At 37.5% G+C, this 25,731-nt stretch overlaps 1 protein-coding gene across 1 annotated transcript in view; it reads left to right on the forward strand.

Annotated features, from left to right (window-relative positions):
• The window catches only part of LOC127453461 (copine-4-like), a 119,403-nt gene extending 93,908 nt beyond the window's left edge, over nt 1-25,495 (forward strand). The window contains exons 9-16 of the mRNA XM_051719826.1: nt 127-213; nt 594-653; nt 1,223-1,356; nt 7,043-7,097; nt 8,056-8,107; nt 20,760-20,893; nt 21,151-21,387; nt 24,397-25,495. Coding sequence (XP_051575786.1) covers nt 127-213; nt 594-653; nt 1,223-1,356; nt 7,043-7,097; nt 8,056-8,107; nt 20,760-20,893; nt 21,151-21,387; nt 24,397-24,528 — 891 coding nt within the window. The 3' untranslated portion in view covers nt 24,529-25,495. The remainder of the gene's footprint in view (nt 1-126; nt 214-593; nt 654-1,222; nt 1,357-7,042; nt 7,098-8,055; nt 8,108-20,759; nt 20,894-21,150; nt 21,388-24,396) is intronic.
• Nucleotides 25,496-25,731: the final 236 nt, after the last annotated feature.

Here is a 25,731-nt window from a genome sequence, read left to right on the forward strand (position 1 = left end):
GAAAGCTAATGTTATATATATATATATATATATATATATATATATATATATATATATATATATATATATATATATATATATATCTTTTTTTTTTTGTTTTTTTTTTTGTTTTTTTAAACAACGCAGGTCCAGTGGGAATGTATAAACCCCAAATATAAAGCCAAGAAAAAGAATTACAAGAACTCTGGGATCGTCATTCTGAATCAATGCAAGGTAATGTTTTCATCATAAAATGTTCTCCGGAGGATATCTGGTCTTTGTCTCCTACCTGTAGGCCCTGTATTTAAAAAGGCATCTATGTCATACTGTCAGCAGAGGCGTTGATGGTTACAGTAGATGGAGATGGGAAGTTCACACAGCTAGAAGTCATTTCATCTGGCTAAATGTGAGATCCCAGCTCTGTAAATGGATAGTCCACCCAAAAATGAAAACTCATTTATGCATCCTCATATTGTTTCAAACCCGTATGACTTACTTTCTTCTGTGGAGCACAATACATACATGTGGATACTCAATTTCAAAGTATCTTTCCCAACACGGTTGTGAATGTATGCTTGTATCTGTTCATGATAACCTGTCCTTTTTATTCACAGATAATTAAGATGCATTCCTTTCTGGACTACATTATGGGTGGTTGCCAAATACAGTTTACAGTAAGTCCAGGCAGATACCTCTCTTGTTTGCACAGTCAATAATTTATCAGAATGAACTGATCATTCATTATCATTCATTTGTTTTCCTTCACATTAACACATTGCATGTTTTGCACAATTAATTGTTATTATTTGACAGAGCCTTCATAATTTATTGCTCAATTAGCATGTAGACATTAATGGGAACAAGTTCTATTCCAAATGTTCAGTTTGTGCTTAACAGTTATTCAGTAATAATTGTTTCTTCTGCTTACATGAGTGTTATTTTCACATGACACTTTTATGTGCACCTTCACGTTTAATTAGTTATGCTTGCTAAGGCTTTGGATAGGTGTGTTGTTACTTTTTAAAGTGTTCTGACTAAACACCATATATCATGCCAGGGACTGTATATTTTATGTACATAGTCATACTCATGACAACTTAAACTCATTCGTTTTACAGCTATAATGCAGTTTGTTTACTCTCTGTCTTAGCTGTCAGGAGCTCTGTATAGCATCTCCACATGGCGCATACATTTTGAGTAATTAGCGTCAAAGCTCCACTTTGATTGCCGTTTGTCTTTTTAGGTAGCTATTGATTTCACGGCTTCTAATGGGGATCCGAGGAACAGTTGTTCGTTACACTACATCCACCCCTACCAGCCAAACGAGTATCTGAAAGCTTTAGTCGCAGTGGGGGAGATTTGCCAAGACTATGACAGGTGAGCAGGCTGAACAGCCAATCAAATCCCAGCATCAGCTCTTAAAGCTCTAGGACTTATTCACACAACAGTTGTTTATGTTCACACACAAGAGCTCTCTTTCTCAGTGTGCATATATTTGTATCCATCTTATTTTGCAACGTGGAATTAAGCAAGATGTTGCATTTCTGGCAAGTGTGAGAAAGTTCTGTTGTCATTGGCTGCAATGTATATAACTAAAAAGAGACTAACACCAGAATGTTGTGGTGTGGGGTTATAAACTGTCACACAACCACAGGATGCACGCCAGAATATTATGCTAATGTAGGATAAATTATAGTAAAACAAAAAAGTAAGTAGATCAATTACTTGTTGCTGTGTGTTGTATCAGAGACTAAAATAAAATCGGCTTCTTTACTGACAGTGTGACGATGCAGTATTTTAATACCACCATGTAAACCTCGATTCATACAGTATGTACCTGCCTATATAACTTCCGATGTTGCTTTTATTTTCCAAAGGTGATGTTTCATAAGAAAAAGCTGAATGCGAGATCTTTTGTATACACTGTGAAGAAAGAGAGAATGTCTTCTGACAAGAAAGGAGAGAGTGTGTTTATTATTTTTCCGAAATAAAACAAGATGCAATGAAAGTTGAAGAAGCAATAAAAGTGCATGCTGAATCGAGCTGCTTTTGTCCAGCTACTTTTTTGCTCTCTTTCTCCCTCGCTCTCCTGGTTGTGTAAAGTTAGTGGTAGCCATATCAGACGGAGCTGAGGACTGTCCATTTCAGTGCCTGATCTCTCATTCATTGATAGTTCCCACGGTCTAGCAGTCGTATACCTGTGCAAAAGCGATGGAACGATAAACGGTAAAACTATATGCGCTCAGAACCAATGTGTCTATGAAAATAAGACTTAATGATCATAATATGATGACACATTTTGCCAGCCTGCAATATTATGAGGCATAATTTCATATTTTTTAGGGCTGTCAATTGATATTTTTTTTTATTTAATTATATGCCGATTAATTAATCAAATTAATTGTAATTAATCACCCCTTAAAAAAGCCCCCTTAAATAACAATAATTCAATTTCTAATGATTAAATACTCATAAATGGTTATATTTAAACAATTATAAATATATATAATTGTATGTATATTTATATATATATATATATATATATATATATATATATATATATATATATGTTATAAAAATTCATCCGATAATTAAAATGCATTATGTTATTGTGGCATACGAGTAAAGCATTGATAAGACAATACAAAAAGCAGCTTTAGAAGGCAATATATTGTTTATTTTCATATTATTGAACATGGGTCTTTCATTAGCCTACAGTCCACAGAAATCCATTTTGCAGTTAAATTCGTCAATCTCTCTGAAATAGATTTATTATAAGGCCTTGTCTAAGGACGCGTCAGTGTACACCTGCATCAGACTGACACTTTTGGGACATCTCACTTTGTGTGTCACATCATAAACACTGCATTTTTAGGTCACTGACCATGTTTACATACACTTAAGAAAAGTTTTATTTGCAGGGTTTTTGCTGAAAGTAGCATTCTGAAACATCAACTAAACAAAAATGACGATTTCCTTATGCCATTTAAGGGATTATGAGTTTAACACACCTGGGTTTCTCCAGGAGAATGCAGCTTATGTGTAAACACATAAGCAGCATTCTTACATGTTTTTGAGGAGTGCGCATATGAGTGAACAGATGATGGAGCCCAACAACAAGTCAACACAGCGGAAAGAATTCAACATTTCTGGGAGTACAGTGGGAAAAGCACATACAATATATACTTTACCCGTTTATACACACCAATGTAATATATATGCATGTATATGCGCTCAAGTACATTAGGGGAATACCAAATTTAACGTTAGAGGGAAACATCACTATTGCAGCGCAATTCCTCTGCAGGTTGCGATTGAAAGTAAAGGAAATAGAAACAGCAACAAGTCTAAAATATCTGGAAATAAAGCGAAGCAACAGAGAATAAAATAGCGAAGTCTTCCTCGGATGCCATGTTTGTTATTTACATAAGTGTCGCATGGAGAAAGCTGATTACCGACCAAGATGTAAGTATACTGGAGTAAAGAGTATGCCGATTATACAGTGTATGTCGATTATAAGAGCGCCACTTTCTCACAATAAGCCTTTTTCTCACAATAAGTCGCTTTCTGATGTCCATGTAAACGTAGTCACTGTGTCAAGTTACACTTTGAAAAACAAGTCTCGAGACATTCAGAATTTCAACCCGTCCAACTTTGTTTGAACACAAGAACGCAAGAATGCATTCTTAACTTGCACCGTTGCTAGTATCAAGCAAACCCAAGTTTGGTTTGTTCTCTGTACAGTTACACGTTGCCTATACAGCTGGAGTTTCGTTTACTGCCCCCTGGAGAAAACAGGTGGTACTTCAAGCTTGAATTGCTCTGATGGTAGGAATATTCTGTATTACGGTCCAAGAACATGATTAATAGCGTTAATTTTTTATCGCATTATTTTAAATGTAATATATCACACTGAATTGACGTGTTAAATCAACAGCCTTAGTATTTTTGTAATGCGGAAATAGCTCAAAGTAACTTATACCGGAAGCGGTGCACATTCATTGAAAACAGCTGCTAGTTACGCTGAAAAAATACGTTGGAAAGAAAGCAGTGTCAGAAATGAAATTTTTTATGTTTATGAGAGCAGTTTTTTTCCTTTAAAATTATATATATACAGTATATATATATATATATATACACACACCGATCAGCCACAACATTAAAACCACCTGCCTAATATTGTGTAGGTCCCCCTCGTGCCGCCAAAACAGTGCCAACCCGTATCTCAGAATAGCATTCTGAGATGATATTCTTCTCACCACAATTGTACAGAGCGGTTATCTGAGTTACCATAGACTTTTTTAGTTCAAACCAGTCTGGCCATTCTCTGTTGACCTCTCTCATCAACAAGGCATTTCTGTCCACAGAACTGCCGCTCACTGGATGTTTTTTGTTTTTGGCACCATTCTGAGTAAATTCTAGAGACAGTTGTGTGTGAAAATCCCAGGAGATCAGCAGTTACAGAAATACTCAAACCAGCCCGTCTGGCTCCAACAATCATGCCACGCTCCAAATCACTGAGATCACACTTTTTCCCCATTCTGATGGTTGATGTGAAAATTAACTGAAACTCCTGACCCGTATCTGCCTGATTTTATGCACTGCACTACTGCCACACAATTGGCTGATTAGATGATCGCATGGATGATTGTTGGTACCAGACGGGCTGGTTTGAGTATTTCTGTAACTGCTGATCTCCATCAATTTTCACACACAACAGTCTCTCGAATTTACACAGAATGGTGCCAAAAACAAAAAACATCCAGTGAGCAGCAGTTCTGTAGATGGAAATGCCTTGTTGATGAGGGAGGTCAACAGAGAATGGTCAGACTGGTTCGAATGGACAAAGTCTATGGTAACTCAGATAACCGCTCTGTACAATTGTGGAGAGAAGAATATCATCTCAGAATGCTATTCTGATATGCGGGTTGGCGCTATTTTGGTGGCATGAGGGGGACCTACACAATATAAGGCAGGTGGTTTTAATGTTGTGGCTGATCGGTGTGTATATATATATATATATATATATATATATATATATATATATATATATATATATATATATATATAAACACACACACACACACACAGTCATTCTTATATTCAATTGTTACATTTAATCAATTAATTTACATAACTTCTCAATTTGAATAATTAGGCTGAGAATATATATTACGTCCTACCCATAAAATTAAATCAACCTCAAATCATATTTTGTGATAATAACTATTAACTTAGCTTAGAATAAAATATTAAAAACTACTATTAACTGATTTTATAAATAAAAACAGAAACTTTTTTTTGCCCACACATTTTAAATTTCAGGGGCATTTTTTGTCACTTTGGTTAATTTCTGACCTTAATAGAGTAATGCAGTGGCCTGTAATATATAGGAATGACCACTAGAGGTGCTGCCGAGTTTGTATGTAGATTATTTTATTTTGTATGGCCACGCACAAACTGCAATGTTTACTGTAAGTTATATTTCTTTCATCTTTTACTGACCCTCATCGTGTTCCAGACCTATTATGAGTGAATAATGACTTAACACAGTGGTTCTTAAAGTGTGGGGCGCGCGGAGGTATTGTCACTTCACACACATTCAGCAAGATTAGTGACATTACATGCAAGAACCAATGTGCACGATTTCTTCTCTACCTTTTCTCCTGCCTTGTTTAAACTTTCGCCAGGCACCGCAGCGCTTCCTGCGTGGAGCTTTCACAGCTGCGCTTATGTAAACAAAGATGTCTCGCGCGCACCGGTTTCAAATGGGGGAAAAGATTAACTGATACTTACATTTCGGTCTGTTCCTCATATAACACTATCGAATGGCTTCAGAAGAATTTAAATATAAGGCACGAGTGACATGAATGACTTTTTTGAGATGGGTGTGAGTGCGCGCAAAGCAATTTTCTGACGGGGAGATGTGCAGGAGCAGGCGATCGTCTGGCTTAGCGTGTGTATCCGCCCTTCATTAACATAACGTGTGGAGAAAGACAGTGGGTGGACCTTTTGGTGTGGGCTAAGGCTCATACCCAGGGACGCCACGTGACGGCTTTGGTCTCAGGTCCGTTTTTATTACAGTGGTTATTACAGTTTTTCAGTATCATTAATCAGGGGAAAATTGTTGTCCAGACTCGGATGTCCGCTTCTGAAACAGCGCGAAGATGGTACGTTCACGTGGTACCTGTGTCTTTTCTCAGCGCACAGTCATTTATTAATTTACTGAAGTTTAAAAATGCTTTTATAGATACTGCTGAGGCGGATTTCCATTCACAGGAATTAATTATTTCAATTATTAATTTTTATTATAAATATCTATACAGTGTAAAATGTCTCCAGCAGTTTGTCCTGCAGCAGTATCAATTTGTATTGTTTTTTATAGTGATGGGAGGCGTGACCACAAATACAAATAAAAAATGAGAACCACTATCTTAACATAACGTAAAGCTGTTGTATGGCTTCAGAAGACTTGGAATTATATCCATGAGTTGTATGGACCGCTTTTATTATGATTTTGTATGCTTTGTTAAAGCTTGAAAGCTTCAGTCCCCATTCATTGTAAATGCATGGGAACAGAAGACCCGCACAGCCTTCATCATTTCTCCTCTTGTGTTCATATGGGTTTGAACAACATAAGGGTGAGTAAATCATGACACAATTTTCAGTTTTGGGTGAACTATCCCTTTAAGAGTAGCTCAATCTCTAGGTACCCTACTGCAGTCTTTGGAAAACATGTCAAATCCCAGCATTTTTTACCACAGAAACTGAGCTGTAATTTCTGCACTGAATGGTCATTGAAAAGCCTATTTTCAGCACCATGGAGAGCTCCCGCTTAACTGCAGTCTGAGATGAATGCACATCCATCAGACCGTTCACTCAGGGTGAAATCTGAAACACAGTGCATACTGATTTGGCAGGCACTAACAATAACAATTATGTAAATCTGTGTCCATTACAAATTAGCAGTGATCAGGGGCCAGTGAGCAGGATGGGAAATTTGGCAAGTAATCCCCCAAATCCTCAATTCCAGCCACCTCTAATCTCTTGTCCACTTTTGCAGTGACAAAATGTTCCCTGCATTTGGCTTTGGTGCTCGGATACCTCCAGACTTAAAGGTAACTGCTTTAACATGTATAGCAATGGGGATGCAGTGTGATTTTTGCATTTTTTATATCAATATTGAGAGATGTTTGAACTAATATGAGCAGGCTCATTTTCCTCTTACAGATAATATGCCTTTGTGCTGAGTTGAGAGCTTTTTGTATTTATTTCAAACAGTTTTTGGCTATTGGAAGATTTAAATCCAGCCCCTACTCCAGACAGATTGTTAATGTTTGTTCATTTGAAGTTAAAGCACTAAGGCATTGGCATTGTAAATCTTGTTTATGATGTACAGTGCACCAAAGTCTGAAGTTTTATGAAAGTGATTTTGCTGTTTTTGCTGATATTCAGACTCCAAAATGTAAACTAGCCAAGCACCAGATGGAAGTATTTGGCATTCTTAGAGGATGCAACAAAATACAAGATTTAAATCACAATGTAGAAATTATAGTCTGACCTTAGTTGTTTTCTATCTTATGTAAGTGACTTGAGCGACTCAAAGGAATACGAAAGTGAAAAGCACAGTCAAAAGTTCTAATGTTACCTCGCATTAACTTCTTTCTTAACATTACGCCATCGAAATGACATTATGTGGAACAAAATCACACATCATGATATTTTTGTATTTTCATATTTTTGTGAGAGGTGCCATTTCACAGAGTGACACTATTATTGTTTCCTCTTTGCCACAAATATACAAGGGAAAAGTATAGCTAAATACTTTTGTCATAGTGTGGGGGGATATATTAATGCAAAAATTACTTAATGTACTCATATTTAAATAAATATTATTTCATGGCCCTTAATTTGCATTTCCATTGGCAGGTATGGCAAAAAGTACATTTTGGACGCTGTATATGATCTTACTTATTCTGTTTCTTTGAAGAGTACATTAATGGTGCCACAATTCAGGACTGTGTAAATGAGGTTATGTTTTTGATTTTGCAACTATTTATTTTCTTTACTTTTCAGGTTTCACATGACTTTGCTGTAAACTTTAACGAAGACAACCCTGAATGTGCAGGTATGAACTAACACACTCTCACGGCGAAATTGTAAGTATTCGTACGATTTGTCTAAATCATATGTAATCTTATGACGTGTCGTATGAATTCAAATGACTTTTACAACAGCCAATCACGTCACTCGCCATCATTTCCTTCTAAAACGCGAAAATTACTCGCTACTATCACGCACAACAAACTCTTTATGCTTCCTATCATGCTTACATACTCTACTGTATGGTTAGGTTTAGATAAGGGGTTTGGGTTGGGACATAACATTAATAAGCATGTGCTTAACACCTCACATGTGGAACTTTCACTTACTTCCACATTACACATACAGGCATTTGCACGTGATCAATTCATACAAATTCAAATGAACAAAATCGTACAACATCATAAGATTTAGCCACCTTGTAAAATTCATACGGGTTGTATGAACCAAATATCTACATCAGTCCTCAAATGCATTAACTTCCCCAGGTGACCCTTGCCCACTGGGGCTCGAACTGCTCTATACCACAAAATAACACTTGCAAAGTCAAAGAGCCCTTCAGTTTAGCATTCTTATCTCATTTACAGGAGATCAATATGTGCATAGCTGAATTACAGAGCTACAGTATTGATAGAGGTGGACACATTAAAGTTTAATGCAGCTATAAAATACACAGCCTAAGGGAAATGTGTAAAGGAGGGAAGCTGGGATGACGTGGCTGTAGAATCCTCCTCCTCCCCAATAATTAGTCGTTCTGGGCTTGGAGAACAGGAACAAGTGCCTGTCAGCACAAAACCAGATGTTTTACGGCATGGTGAAAATATTGTATCATACAAGCCTGGACGCATAGTGTCAATACTTCTTGCAAAAACTAGAATACTACTCAGTTTCAGGACTAAATGTTGTAGGATACACATTTACATATTTATTGCAATTTTGTAGCCCTCACTTTTCATCATCTGTTGCCAAAGTGTGCAAGTATACACTTACACAGATTTTTTTATTTTATTTTTTTTAAAACCGTGCTCTCAGGGCAGACTAACGTCAGTGTAGTCTGTTTAAAGAAATAACATTTTCCTTGATCTCTTGAGATAAAATCGTTTATTGTACTATGAAAACATACTGCAACATTCAGACCTTAAAACTTCCTCCCCAGTCCAAAAAGAGCATGAATTTAAAACTAGCTGGAGAAAACAACTTGTTTGTTTTTTTTTTACGTCAGAAACCCGAAACATTAACATTAATGTTATTGTTTAAATAACATAAAAAATAATGAAATAATGACTTTATGACTTCATGCAAAATGAAAAAATGAAAAAATATATAAAATAAAAAACTTCTCGTGGAGAAATAATAAAATTATCAAAAATGTATGAAATGACCTCTGTGACGAGGAGGAGGGTGGGCCGGCCTTGCACACTCACGGCCCGGCCCCGCCATTCTCCTCCTCATCACAACCTCTTTGAAAATGTGTTTTCTATAAAAGACTATTTCCATGATACAATAAGGATGATATATGTGAACAATGAGTGCTTCGAATAGAGAATTAGAAGGGAAAGTAAAGTAATTTATATGATAATTCTTTTATTGGGCGAAATCTCAGCCAAGAAAACTATGCATCTCAGTGTCTTGTAATTAAATTCTCCTTGGGTTAATTAAGCTTAAAAGTTGCTGAAATTTGTTTTTAGTTTGTGCCTCTTGGCCTTTGGTGGCAGATTCTCACCCTAGCTTTCCTATCACAGGGTTTCTACGGGTCCTTAAAAAGTCTAAAATCCAATAATCTGAGTTTTAGGCCTTAAAATGTCTTAAATACGATTTTGACAGGTCTTAAAAATTGACTGGATTATGAAGTTAATGTTACTTTTATAAAGTTCTAAACTACAGTCTCGCTTTAAATGTGTTTTTGGGGAAACAATTGTATTGATCACGCTGTAACAAAACTACAAAACGAAACCAACATGGAACCAATAACCACTCATGCAAACTGTGCAGCCCCGTCAGAATTTATCGGAGCACGCTCACAATGTGGTGTGTGGGCTAACGTGGTTGCTCCTCCCATCAAAAAAAAGCTACTTCTAGAAGTAATAAGCTAAAATTATTTCGTTACTTTCATCTAATATGGGTAAGTGCAAATTCAACAAGATCTGGCTCAAGAACAGTGCATTTAGTGCTTGGTTGAAGCCTGTTGAAAATAACGAATTTGAAGCTCGCTGCACCTTGTGCAAGAAAACACTCAAATTGGGAACTTTGGGTATAAAGGCATTAGAGTCACATGTGAAGTCAGAAAAACATAAATCCACAGGACAAAGCCACCAGCAAACACCTGCCATCACTTAATATTGTTCGGTATTCACATCGGGAGCATCACCAAAGTCCGGCCCCAGTGCGACCCATTCTGCACTAACAACGTTAACTCCTGCAACTCCGGTAAGCGACCTCTGGACAGTGTTTGGATTTATGGCAACATTAAAAGTGGAGGTGCTCTGGACTTTACACACGGTTGCAAAACATCAGTCATATAAAAGAAATGAAGACATAGGTGAGCTGTTTCAAACCATGTTCCCTGATTCTGACTTCGCTAAATCCTTCATTACGCGATTTGGATTGGCAGATTTCATTAAGAGAGTACTCATCTAAAAAAATAATAAGGGCCCGTTTGTGCTGATGTTCTACCAAAGTCTCAGTTCTAGCTGTGCTGGTGGTTATTTTGCAAGAAATCTAGCTGGGGGGATAGTTATCTGAGCTCAGCTAGAACCATGTGAGGAAGCTGCCATTGCCACTGTCCTACATACAGTGATCAAATCAAATCACATTTATTGTCACACAGCCATATACACAAGTGCAATGGTGTGTGAAATTCTTGGGTGCAGTTCCGATCAACATAGCAGTCGTGACAGTGATGAGACATATACCAATTTACAATAACATCAAATTAACACAACACAATTTAAAGTCTAATATACACATAATTACACACAACACAATATACAAATAATAACATACACTGTACAGTATACAATACGCACAATATAGATACACATTATTCAATAAAAAATAAAAATAAAGTATGTATAATAGTATATATAGAATGTACAATAGGTTGTATTGTACTGTATTGACATTCAGTCTGTCGGTTGATAGTAAGTTGTTAAGAGAGAATATATATAATAATAATGTAATTTATGACAGTCCGGTGTGAGATATAAGAGTAGGAGTAATAAAGTGCAGTGCTGATGTATTTTGATCGTGGGAGATCAAGAGTTCAAGAGTCTGATTGCTTGGGGGAAGAAGCTATCATGGAGTCGGCTGGTGCGGGTCCTGATGCTGCGATACCGCATGCATGATGTAAAGCTTGATGTCGTCATCAGAGGCGGACCGGAACATCTCCCAGTCCGTGTAATCAAAAGAGTCCTGTAGCATAGTGTCTGACTGGTCTGACCAGCACTGGATCGTTCTGAGGGTGGGTGCTTCCTGTTTCAGTTTCTGCCTGTAAGCAGGCAGAAGCAGAATGGAAGAGTAGTCCGATTTGCCAAATGGTGGGCGGGGGAGGGATTTGTAGCCATCCCGGAAGGGAGAGTAGCAATGGTCCAAAACCCGGTCCCCTCGTGTGTTGAAACTAATGTGCTGGTGGTATTTTGGTGCGATTGATTTGAAACTGGCTTTATTAAAGTCCCCGGTCACAATGAACGCGGCCTCAGGGTGTGCGGTTTCCTGCTCACTTATACTCCCATACACTTCCTTGATTGCCCGGTCTGTGTCGGCTTGTGGGGGAATGTACACAGCAGTGATAATGACCGCTGTGAATTCCCTCGGTAGCCAGAATGGTCGACACAGAAGCATGAGAAATTCCAGATCAGGAGAGCAGAAAGACTTGATAGAATGTACGTTCCTCTGATCACACCAGGATTTGTTGATCATAAAACATACACCACCTCCTCTGCTTTTACCTGAGAGGACTTTCGCTCTGTCCGCTCGGTGCAAGGAGAACCCCGCGGGTTCAATGACTGAGTCTGGAATCTCCGTAGACATCCAAGTTTCCATAAGGCAGATAATGCAGCAGTCCCTCGTCTCTCGTTGGAAAGAGATCCGCACTTTCAGCTCGCAGAGCTTGTTATCCAGAGACTGAACATTTGCGAGTAGAATACTGGGTAGCGGGGGTCGATTTGCGTGGCATCTTACTCTGATGAGAATGCCGGCTCTGTTTCACCTATTCCTCCTGCGTTTCTGCGTCCGGACTGCCCAGACAAAAGGCTCCGCTTGCGTGTTTGTAAACAGCGGGTCGGCATTGAGGAATTTGAAGTCCGGTTTACGGTGTGAAATTGCTGAACCAATGTCCAAAAGTGTTTGTCTGTCATAGACAATAAGGCAGACAACATCCAAGACAAAAAACATAAGTATTGTGAACAAAACAAACAAAACACTGCCATGTTGTGTTGGAGCTCGCAACGCAGCAGCCATACTCGGCGACATCTTGAGTCCAGTTTCACAACAAATAGCGAAGCTATTAGCTTAACTACATTTCTTAGTAGTGAGGTGGTAGCTTTGCTGGTTTTTAAACCAAGAAGCTTTTCAGTAGCGAAACTATATTTTTGATAATGTAGTGCGTAGCTTTGACAAAAAGCTACACCGTTTCATCATACATCACACTGGTGTTTACTATAGCCAGTTTTGAATCAGAACTAAAGATGTCTGACTCACAAATGAATCACTCATCTGAGTCAGTTCTTTAGAATGAATTGGTCACAGGTTATAGCAAAGTGGTCTGAATCGGTTCGTGATTCAATCTGATTGACTCAGAAAGCTTATGCGTGCGCTGCTGAATAATTTGGTGCACGCTCTCATTTGCCAACACGCTCACAGAATATTTTAAAACATGGAAAATAAAGATAATGCTGGTTGCATTGGATCTACCATCAATGTAAACCAAACCTACAAATGTATCTTGTTGTTTGCCAGTGATAAAGACATGTGCAGCTTATAAATGACTTCTGCAGGTAAAGAAATTGTACGACCAAAAGAGTATCAAAGTACTTAATATCCTACTCGAAAAACACATAGAAAAGTACTGTGGAATTACCATGTTTTTTGGACATGTACCATTACCTGGGAGTACTATGTTAATACAGTGGTTTATGAATAAGGTAGTCATATAGTGAAATACCATAGTAGTACTATGGTATTATTTGAATTACCTTGAAGCACCATGTACATTCAATTGTATATGAATGTGGTAATCATATATCAGATTTGGGCTTTCTGTCAGAAGCTGCTCAATTTGTCCCAAGAAACAGGCCTCTGTGGAGAGAGGCTTTTCTGTGAACAAGGAAGTGGAGACTTGCAACATGCAGGAGGACACTGTTGTTGCACACAGGGTTGTGTGTGATTATATCACTCTACATGGGGGCTCATGACTTCTGTGGCATCAGCCAGGTCCAGGTACTGTGTCCACCTCAAAAAAGAAGGAAGCTGGAGTCTGATGCGCAGGGCCAGAAGAGAAAGGCTGCAGAGGATTACCTGGAGGTACTAAAAAAGAAAAGGAAAACCATCCAAGATGTTTCTGAAAGTCAGGCCAGAGAAACAGACAGGTTTGCAGAAGAGGCGGAGGGCAAGGCTGGCAGTCAGATTGCTCAGCTCATTACAAAGTCAAATGCTCTGAGGAGAGGCTGCAATGAAACGTTAGCTGAGGTCAAGCACATTGAGGAGGAGATTGTGGCCAAGGGAGAAGAGCTCAGATTAATGTAGCCTAATTCTTGTGTACACACACAAACACACACACACACACACACACACACACATTACTCTTGCATACACACAGTTCTGTGTAGTCATGTTCAGTTGAATGTTCATGTTAAATGTGAATAAATTAATTTACTTTGCAAGTAATTCTGGGACTCTGATTTTCCTTCATCTTTCATACTTTGTTTGCCAGTAAGGACATAAAATAGGTCTTAAATTGCATTCATAATGGTCTTAAAAAGGTCTTAAAAAGTCTTAAATTTAACTTGTTGAAACCTGCAGAAACCCTGTATCCTCTCTTTCTCCAGCCACGAATAGGATGAATTGATCATTGCTCTCACTTTGCTATGCATTGGTGTCACTTGATTTCCCTTGCTATTTCTGTACCACCTCTATCAGTGCAGACACACCGGGTTGGCGCCCAGGATGGGCATAGACCACTCAAGGTTTGATCAGCCAGCCTGGCCTGTCTCTCCCAGGAATAGCTCATGGCTTAAAGCCCCACCAGGACACATGCCAGCCAGTCTCCCGAACAGATAGCACACCTTAACGCCCTGGCAGTGTGTGAAAAATTCAGCACAATTAAGTTTCCAACAAACCTGGACATGGACTAGAAACAGAGAATGCTTGAATAGTATGAATGGTGTACAATCAGAAACAATCATTACTTGTCTAACTGTTGAGAACCTCTTGTAGACATGCCCGGGTGAGGTATCAAGAGAGCCTGTTTACTTTGAAGGAAAAGGGCCAATTTGTAGTCTCCTCACTCTTTCAAAGTCACTCCTTCAGCAACTTTTGCAAAGTTTTGCACCTCTGCAGACCTGAGGAGTGTGTTGTAATCTGAGTTTGAGGGGGGGAGGGTATGAATATTGTATGAATACAATATGAATATAATATAATATTCATGGTATGAATATTTCAATGCCAATAATCTACATTTTCAGGAACAATGATATTCACATGGGTTAAAAAAAAAAAAAAAAGCAAAATGCAAACTCAGAATAAGCTAAAGATATAAGTATGTAACTAGTTTTATTTGTAAGGATGTATCTACAGATCATCTGTACAGCTAGACTGTAAGGGATGAACACAATGAGACCAAGATATGCTTTTCCCTTGCATAATTATTTTTTCTGACTCTGGTGTGTCCATGCTCTCCACGCTATTTCTATGGCTCTATGAATAAGTGAAGCAGGAAGTTCAACACTTGTTGCGCAAAGCACCAAGTCCAATGACGATGAATAAGAAACCAGTAAAAGATCGCAATGTATCACAGTTTTGAATAGCATGACACTAAGCAAGGATCACAATATTATCATATCATGACCAAAGTTCTATGATTCAGAAGTGAATACAGCTCGCAAAATATCAGTTTTGAATTGCAATACACTAAACATAAAGAATCATTATTTTATCATATCATGAGCCAAGTTTTATGATTGAGAAGCGAGTAAGAGTTCGCATTATATTAGTTTTTGTGAATCGCAATACACTAAACATAAAGAATCACAATATTATCATTTTATGACCAAAGTTTTATGATTGAGAAGTGAGTAAAAGATCGCAATATATGAGTTTAGAATCACAATAAACAAGACAGAATCCCAATTTTAATGATTGAAAAGTTAGTCACATATCACAATATCACTTTTGAATTACAACACACGGAAAGGACTGCAATATTATTGTATCATGACCCAAGTTTTACAATTGAGAATTAAAAAGATTGTAATGTATCACGATACAATAAATATGAAGGAGTGCTCTATTAACATACATGTATCATAACTTCTAAGATTGAAGTGAGAAAAACATCACAATATTTCAGTTTGGATCTAAATACAATAAACATTGCATCGCAATGTTTGTACAACTACAAATTGCAATATTATCGAATAATGACCCCAGTGATGTATCCAGTCATAATACTTAAGAAAAAGTTAAAATACCTTAACTCAAGTAAAAGAAGCTCATAAGAAATATACTTAGTATTTAAGTAACTGAAGATAATAATAATAATTCCTTACATTTATATAGCGCTTTTCTAGGCACTCAAAGCGCTTTACATAGTACAAGGGAGAATCTCCTCAACCACCACCAGTGTGCAGCATGATAACTTTAGTATCAAAACAGCTTTAAGATAGTTGTTTCAGGTTAAATTAGTTTTGCAAATGTTATTGCTAGACATATTCATGAGTGCATTTGGTCATTATTGATTCATACACATGGTACCCTGGTTAAATGCAATTTGCAATGCATTTTATTGACTTATGAACTGCTAAATATTACACTTATGAACAGTTCTCCAGAGTAGGCGAGAGACTTGAACAAATCTTACCACACATACTGTAACTTCATCAGTAATTGACAACATTTATAAAGTTTAAGACAAAAGCGCATGTATTAATTCAGAGCCAAAAAAACACTAATTAAAACCGAAATGAACAGTCTCTTCTATTTAGATTCTAAACTGGAGACACAACATGCTTCCAGGGTTAGGTTTGTGATTTTGATTCAGATTTGTAACTCGATTCAATAAAAAAATCATTCAGTCCGCTTTTTTATACCGATCCGATTCAAAAGAATCAAATTGATCAAAAGATTTGACTCAAACGATTCTTTTGGTAACCAGATATCACTAACACCGAGCCACATGCAGTTAATGTTTGCAGCATTTTCTTTTTTTTTTCAGAGTGTCTATTTGCACCCCGGTGTAAATAGCATCTGCCACACAGTGCAGCTATTTTCACCCCAATAGTTTGGTGGAACCACAGAAATAAATTACAAACTAAACAGTAGATCTTGCTGCAGTTGCATGGGGTGTCAAGACAGTGTGTGAATGGGTCTGTCGATCGCACTCGTTCCCATGGCTCGGCATCGCTTGTGTGTAGATTGCATCACTGTATTACTAATATTGTAGTAACCATGTTTTTTGGCAGAAACCATAGTTTTAATGCAATTAACCATGGTGTTAGTACAGTAATATGGTGGTAATATAGCAACCATGGTTAATTTTTTGGTGACTGTAAATTTAAAAAAAATACCATGGTGAAACCATGGTTACTGTAGTAAAACCAAGGTTATTTTTTTCCAAGGTAAGGTTAGGGTTAGATTTAGTGGAAGAGGTTAATGTAGTTTGTCTGTGGAGCTCTAAATAAACACACTGCAGTGATGCCCATACTGTATGTTAGTATATGGGGCAGTGGGCAGTGGTGGCTCAGCAGTTAAGGCTCTGGGTTACTGATCAGAAGGTTGGGGGTTCAAGCCCCAGTACTGCCAAGATGCCACTGTTGGGCCCTTGAGCAAGGCCCTTGACCCTATCTGCTCCAGGGGTGCTGTAACATGGCTGACCCTGCACTCTGACCCCAGCGTAGCTGGGATATGTGGAAAAAAAAGAATTTCACTGTATATGTGCAAATGTATAATGTGTGATAAATAAATAAATAAAATTAAAAAAAATATATATAAATATGGGTTCAAATAGGATCTGACACTATTTGCACCAGAGTGCAATTAGTATCTGCCATTATTTGCACCAGGTTTGAGGTGCAAATATTATATGACATTATTTGCACTGGGATGTAAATAGCTTATAAAATGTTTTGCACCAGGGTGCAAATAGCATCTGCCTTTTTTTTTTTCAGTCGCAAAAGTAACGAAAGGGACTAGATAAATGTATTGGAGTAAAAGTATTTTTGAAGTTAAAGTGAACAAATATAAATATTCATTATATTCGTATTATAATAACACACAAATATTCATTTTTACTTTATTAATTTAACCTCTGCATGACTAAAATATTGATATATCATATTGTCACTTCTAAAACCTCTTACTCTAACACTTCAGAACTTTGCACTTTGTTTAAGACAGTGCCTTTGAGATAAAAAGAGAATTTGTTGTCCAATGCAATTACTGTAGGCCTTAATTAGCCTTGGGGTGTAAAGGCAGAAAGCTCATTTAGCTGATTACTGACACTGAGGTGTGTGTTCTTTTCTCTGAGGGTTTGTGGGAATGGTTCACCTGTCAATGACTGTGTCAATAGCTGTCGGATCACAGCACTTTTCTTTCCATCGCTTTGTTGGCAGGAGTCCATAGGTGGAACACCCTACGTGATATCAGATCTAACAACCTTTACAGCTTTCTATTTGTGGAGGGTGATGTAGTCTCATTTATTGTGCTGATATCGCAGGCAGAGACAGGGGCTCAAACACAACACATTCTCACAGCAACAGTGAGAAATTGGCCAAATGTGATTGACAATGTATGAATATGTTGGAGGTGCTACAGTATGATGTCAGGACATCAGTAGTAGTTTAATTTAAGCCTTTTAAAGGAATATTCCATGTTCAATACAGGTTAAGCTTTATTAAAAGCATTTTTGGCATAATGTTGATTACCACAGAAAACATATGAGGCTTGTCACTGTTTTTTTAAATAAGCAAAAAACACAGTAAGCGTTACTTTGCAGTAAGTATTTTACAATGGAAGTACACAGGGCAAGACATTAAACATTTAAATACATATACATTTCAAAAGTATTGCCACAACGCTTAAACATTACATGTATTAACATTCAATTAGTGAGAGAAAAGTGCTTAATAACCTTTGTGCAAAGTTATATCCAATATTGCAATATTTCATGACTTTAAAAAGCCAGCAAACCCTATTAACGTTCATATGTTATGTGCAAAGATACCTGGAGGGACATTTTTCATAGTGAAAATTATTATCTTTATTATCGAAATTATTGTCTGTGTTAAATCAACGGCATGTCACAAATGCTGTCAATAGTTAAACTTGTTTTAAACCCTCCAGGGCTGCGTTTCCCAAAAGCATTGCAATGATTAAGTTGATCGTAGAGACCATTGGCACCACAGATTTTGTCAATAGAGCTTAACCTGTTTTGAACCCAGAGCATTCCTTTTTTTTTCTCCTCTTTTTCTCCCCAATTTGGAATGCCCAATTTCCAATGCACTCTAAGTCCTCGTGGTGGCGTAGTGACTCGCCTCAATCTGGGTGGCGGAGGACGAATCTCAGTTACCTCCATATCTTATCATGTGGCTTGTTGAACATATTACCGCAGAGACATTGCGCATGTGGAGGCTTTACGCTATTCTCCGCGGAATCCACGCACAACGTGCCCCACAGAGAGCGAACCAAATTATAGCGACCACAAGGAGGTTAGCCCATGTGACTCTACCCTCCCTAGAAACCGGGCCAATTTGGTTGCTTAGGAGACCTGTCTGGAGTCACTCAGCACACCCTGGATTTGAACTCACGACTCCAGGGGTGGTAGTCAGCATCTTTACTCGCTGAGCTACCCAGGCCCCCAGAGTGTTCCTTTAAAATCTTCAGCATAGCCCATCCTTTATGCAGAGAGCTCAGCGTGTTTGAAAGTGTCTCATCAGTGAGAGTGGGGTTTGTGTGTCAGGGTTTAAGAGTCTGTTAGGGTTTAAAGCATCCAGAGAGTCTCTTTGATTCCTCTTTGTAGGGAAGCCACTCAAGCGATTACATCCATTGACCTCCCATTTCAAAGTCTTCCTCATCTTAATTCTGCCACTGCACAGCACAGCATGCTTTCACCTTTCAGCTCCTGTTTGTGCATGTTCGTGCATTCTCAAGCTCACAGGTGTTAATTAAATGAAACTGTTGGAGATATGGTAAGGAGAGACAGGCTGACCTTACGAGATCATGCCTACTGAGTCAATAAACAGCATTACTGCTGCAGCTTCATTGCTAGGATAAAGCCTTCACTGACACTCATTCCAGTCCTTTACATGTAAATGTGCTGGTGTAAAGAAATTAAATTATTAAAGGGACATTTCACCCAAAAATGAATATACTGTCATTTACTCACTCTTACATTTTACCAAATCAGTATGACTTTGTGTCTTCCATAGAAAGGAGAAATGTTTAGATGTCTGAGCTAATGTTCTCCATAATTGTCCATACATGAAGCGGTATGTGATGAACAGACCAATTTTCCAGTCATTTTTCACTGTAAAACTTTCCTTCCATAATAGCCATAAAATCTCATTTGCAATTCTGCATTATAAAACATGGTGTGAACCAATGGCATTTGGCATCATTGATGTCAAACCTGTTGTGACACATCTTTGCTTGGCATATTTCACTATGCGCAAGGCATATGAGGGATAAACTTGCAGTCTTTTCAATGGCATGCACTATGTAAAGCTGTAAAACTCCTAGATCACATCTTATTTTCAACAACTCATGTTTTCTGGAGTTTGTTGTGTACTGAAATTTCTCGAAAATATTTTATATATATATATATATATATATATATATATATATATATATATATATATATATATATATATATAACATATATATATATATATTTTTTTTTTTTTTCAATGTTTCATCAGTGGAACAATCCAAAACCCTTTAAACAACAGTAAAACCCATTGAAGAGACTAAGCCTATCCGTCACAGCCTCGTTGTCATTCCCATCAAAAATTAAAGATGCCACTGCTGTGAATAAGGTCCATAATTACTTAAATATAGGTCTTAATAGTGCTTTTATTTTGCTTTATTTATTTTTTATTTATTTTATTTTTTTTTGGAGCATGACAGTAAAAATCATCATTTACTTTCAGCATTCTTTTAAATATCTTTGTATTAAATAATACAGGTATAAAACAACATGGGGGTGTGTGAGTCACTTTAACCATAACCTAACCCTAATTTAAACCCTAATCCTAATCTTCAACCAACTATCTATAGCCCTTATTCTAGCCCCATTACTAAACTTAAACCTAGTTTAGTTTTATTTCAGTCTCATTCATTTACTGAACATAATTAACATTGTTTAACACATTTGAGTGGTGTAATTATCACCCAGTTTTGCAGATCTTGTTGATGAGTAGTACAGTATGTACAACCTTTGGACAGCTCTGTCACTTTTAAATTTGCAGGTATCCAGGGTGTGGTAGAGGCCTATCAGAATTGCCTTCCCAAGATTCAGTTGTACGGTCCCACAAACATTGCCCCTATCATCCAGAAAGTGGCCAACTTTGCCTCAGAGGAAATGCACACCAAAGAGGCCATGGTGAGTGATGTTTCTATGCCTCTCTCTTCCTCTTTTAAAGCGATAGTTCACCCATAAATGAATATTCTGTAATAATTTACTCAACCACAGGAGGTGTTAGGCAGACTGACACTTTCAGTTACCATTCACTTTCATTGTATGGAATGGGAAAATGGTAACTGAGGCTAACATTTTCCTAACATCTGACAGATTGTAAAATTTTGGGTGAATTCTTTAAATTTCTCTTGCTCAAATTGTCCTTTCTTGCCTTGATGCAGCAATACTTCATCCTGCTCATCTTGACAGACGGTGTCATCACAGATATGGCGGACACTAGAGAGGCCATCGTCCGCGCCTCTCACCTGCCTATGTCTGTCATAATCGTTGGTGTGGGAAATGCAGATTTCACTGACATGGAGATGCTAGATGGTGATGACGGAATCCTACGTTCGCCTAAAGGGGAACCAGTGCTGCGCGACATCGTACAGTTTGTACCATTCCGTAACTTCAAACATGTGAGTTTCATTGGTTGCATTCAATGCATATGTTAAATGTGGATAAATACAAGTTTTGGTGAGTGCACAACTATGTTAGCAACACTAAGATATCCAAATGATGGCTTATTTTTATTAATGGAACATAATATGTGCAATACAAGTTAAGCTCAATCGACAGCATTTGTGATATCATGTTAATTACCGCAAATAAAATTAACTGCGACTTGTCCCTTCTTTTCTTTAAAAAAACTACAGTTTGGCACCTTGAAGTGAATAGCGCTAATCCGTAAATGCAAAAGTACTCAGTGTTTCAAAAATATTGTCACAAGACATAAACAATATGCATGCTAACATGATTTTAGTGTGATAAAAACACTAACTAACCTTTTCTATGTAAAGTTATAGCCAAATTTTACAACTTTGTTGCCATAACAACATAATGCTGTAAATGTCAGGTTTGGTTGAGGCAGGACTCAAATGCAGAGTAGCGATTAGGGCTTTTATTTTAACAAAAATATAACAAAAACAAACAAAAACTACCCCAAAGGGGAAAAACAAACACTGTCCAGGGCAACAACACAATGATGGGCTGGGCTGGAATGGGGAACCAACAGAAATCCGACTGGACAAGAATAAAACCGATAGAGACCTAACAGGGGACATAAACACAAGCAACATCCCACGGCGAACTGGCACCAGACAGAGCACAAAGGGAGATCAAGGGAGAGAAATCAGAAGGGAAACGAGGAAGGCAGGTGAAACTAGTAATCAAACAGGTAACAAGGCAAATGAGAGGGCACTAAAGACAAGACAGACACAAATGCACAAGGAAATGAGAAAATACAAAACTAAGTGCATTTGCATAACACGAGAAAAAACACAAGTGTCTGGACTCAGCCACAGAGTAAATAAACTAAACCAACTGAAGTGGCTGAATCCAGACATAAGATATAAAACAGACATGGAACACGTACATATCTGCCACAAAGGGAAAAAAACACAAAACTAAGGGCAGAACCCTGACAGTAAACCCTGTAAACAACAATTTAAACAACTTTACAGCTCAATTAATCCATTAGTTTTGACAGAAGAATTAATGTAAATAAGTTTGTAAGTGCCTCACTGAAACTTAGATTTTTTAAAGAAAAGAAGGGACAAGTCTAAATTGATTTTTGTGGTAATCAACTTTATGACACAAATGCTGTCGATTGAGCTTAACTTGAATTGAACCCGGAATATTCCTTTAAATATTGTTGTTAACAACAAAGTTTTAACTGGGGGTCACAGAACCCAGTGCAACCTATTGTAAGGAGTTCAAATAATGATTTTTGATGTTAATGAAGATGAAAAAAGTTGAATATACAGTACATTATCTGTCAAACGTTTGGACACACTTGACTGAATTAGTTTCTTATGTCTCTCTTGTTTCTCATTTTTTTAAAAAGTTCACGCTTAAATGCTTGAAATACAGTAAGTTGTTGACAAATATAAATTGTGCATACATATTAATTTATTTACAAAACTAACATTATTGGTAACACTAATAATATTATTTCCCACCAGAAATAAGATTCCATTTGTTAACATTAGTTAATGCATTAGGTATCATGAACTAACAAAAAAGTATTGTTTATTGTTAGTTCATGTTAACTAATGTTAACAAATGGAACCTTATTGTAGTGTTACCACATTATTATTATTATTATTATTATTTATTTTTATTTTTTTGAGGGCAAGTTTAACTGGATGGTGAAGGTATAGAATCCAACAAGCTAAAATATATGATAGATTTGATTTGTTTCACATTTATTTTGGTCATTACATAATTCTCAAACTTCCATTTTATAATTTTAATGACTTTCCTAACATTCCAAAATGTGCAAACATTAATAATAAAGAATTAATAGGTGTGTCCAAACTTTTTTGTTTGGTAGTGTATTCACAAATACTAAACAGTAATAAAATACTAATTGTGATGTCATAGTCTATTATTACTCTGCTATACCAGGCCCAGGGTGGTGGGGGTGCCCTTGATGATTGTTTGAATTATGAGGGTGGTCCAAAACACAAGTGTATCACTAACATAAAGTGTGTTCATGATTTCTGTTCACTTCTACAGTAAGTACCTAATGTTTCAGGGCTTGGTGGAGCTTTTCATTGCCCATGGCTGAGCTCCCTCTACTTCAAATTGGAAGTTAAAATGATTACATATGCAGCTGAACTCTGTAGACTGTAGATATTGCCCTTTAATCAGTGCATAACTATGCAGAGGTTTCCATATGGCATTATTATTATGTCGGAAGTACCGCAAATGAGAGTCTCTGCTGGTTAATTACTCCCTGCTTCCCTCCTGATCTCCCTCCCTAACATTTCCCACCCAGACTCAGAGAAATCTAATAACCTTTAGCTTGAATGCTCCATTAATTATCACATCTACTGCTGGTCCCTGGTGGAAAACCAACCAAAGAATGCAGGGAGACACGTTGGCTCTTGACAGGGTCAGCTAAAGTGTGGTGAACCCAGCTTCTTTGCCGATATAGAGGGCTGGTGTTTTTTAAAATGCGAACGAGAGGTTGTCTGAAGAAGGAAGTGTTTATGATCTTGTGGTTAGGTATCAGTACACTGTATACACTAGACTGGACACAGTGCCCTTACAGACCAATGGGACAGTTCAGTTTATTGGGATCCTCTCGGGAGATGTGCCAAGACTTGTTTTCTTTCCAGACAAATGCTGCATTGATAACCCCTGACAAACAATAAACAATCAGCCATCTCCTCTGCCCATGTCTCCTTATCTGAGAATCTCCATTATCTAATTGGCCAAAAGGGGTAGGAGGGGTTTGTCTCGTCTCTGCACTTTTAACTTGATTTCCCTACAGCTCAGAGTCAAATTTCTCATTTTTGCTTGAGGTTCGGCAAGTACAGTGTCTTCACACATCATTAGCACAAGCCCCATATGGCGAAATATATAAATAGCCCCTCAAAGTTTTTATTCACCGTTGTTTTTCTTTTGGCACAATATTACAGGCTTCTCCTGCTGCTTTGGCGAAAAGTGTCTTAGCTGAGGTCCCAAACCAGGTGGTGGACTATTACAACAGCAAGGGGATCAAGCCAAAGTGCCCCAGCGAGTACGAGTCTTCCAGGACATTTGGTCACTGAACTGTTGAACCCAACGCGAGCCATTGCTCATTAAGAAAACTAGCACATTTCTGTGAATTTTACAACTAATCTGTTCTACTTTGTTTTGTTTGCATGCGTAGCCTGTGAGGCTTGCATAGGTGTTGCAATGCTACCGTTCCTATTATGTACATGTGTACATGTACAGACTTACGATTATGTATGAAGAGAGCAAAAACTATTAAACAGTCAAAGTCAGTACGTTTATGTGCGCATTTAATAATCAAGCTACTGTAGGTTTTTGCATAGTCGAGCTAAAGTCTTCGTCCGTCTGTTCAAGTACATATGACAATGCGTGGGAAGTGTTAAATACAAGCCGCGTGTCACCTCTCTCATGTGGAGCATACGCACAATGCCAAGGCCAGTTGTGGTCCGATTAACACCAATACATGCTGGAAGGAGATCTGTTAGTGCGACTTTTCAAAAACTGAACTGGTATGGTTTCAGTCCGACTAAAGCATTTCCATGGCATTTTAAAAAGACAAATATAGTTTTAGTCCAACTGAAGCCAAACTTTTAAAGTGCATGTAAACGTGCTGAGTGATTTGAGCATGATGACTGGAATTAGTTGAATAAATACATGGAATATCAGTTTTTTCTTTTATATAAAGGTTTACTGAGATTTTACTAAATTTCGTAACGTTCTTATATTGTAAATTATATTGTAATCCATTTTGGATTATAGAGAATGAATAGCTACTTGAATTAGATACAGTATATCTGTGGACATGAAAACCTTTCTCTCTATATATAGATTTGTTTGTTTATTTTTTGCAGATGCAGGGTCAGATGCATGATTGTATTTTGCATGTTAATAAGAAACAAGCCTTGTTTTTCTATTGGTTCATTTGGGGCCTGGTGTATTATATAATGTGAAGCTCCTCCTCTGACAGCTGTCCACGAATAATACTTTTGAACGAAGTATTTTTGTTAGTTTTAAGTGACAATGTAAAAGACTGTTTAGAAATAAAGTTTGTGTTATGAATGATGCATTTTGTGTGTGTGTGTGTGTGTGTGTGTGTGTGTGTGTGTGTGTGTGTGTGTGTGTGTGGGCGGGTTTGGGTGGTTTACGAGGACAATTTTTTTTAGACTACAAACTGGTAATTACAAGGGTATTACGCTATAAATGTGGTTTATGAGGATATTTCTAGTGTCCCCATAATTCAAATAGCTTAAAAACATACT

This window comes from Myxocyprinus asiaticus, chromosome 15, assembly GCF_019703515.2.
Source record: "Myxocyprinus asiaticus isolate MX2 ecotype Aquarium Trade chromosome 15, UBuf_Myxa_2, whole genome shotgun sequence".
Lineage (NCBI taxonomy): Eukaryota > Metazoa > Chordata > Actinopteri > Cypriniformes > Catostomidae > Myxocyprinus > Myxocyprinus asiaticus.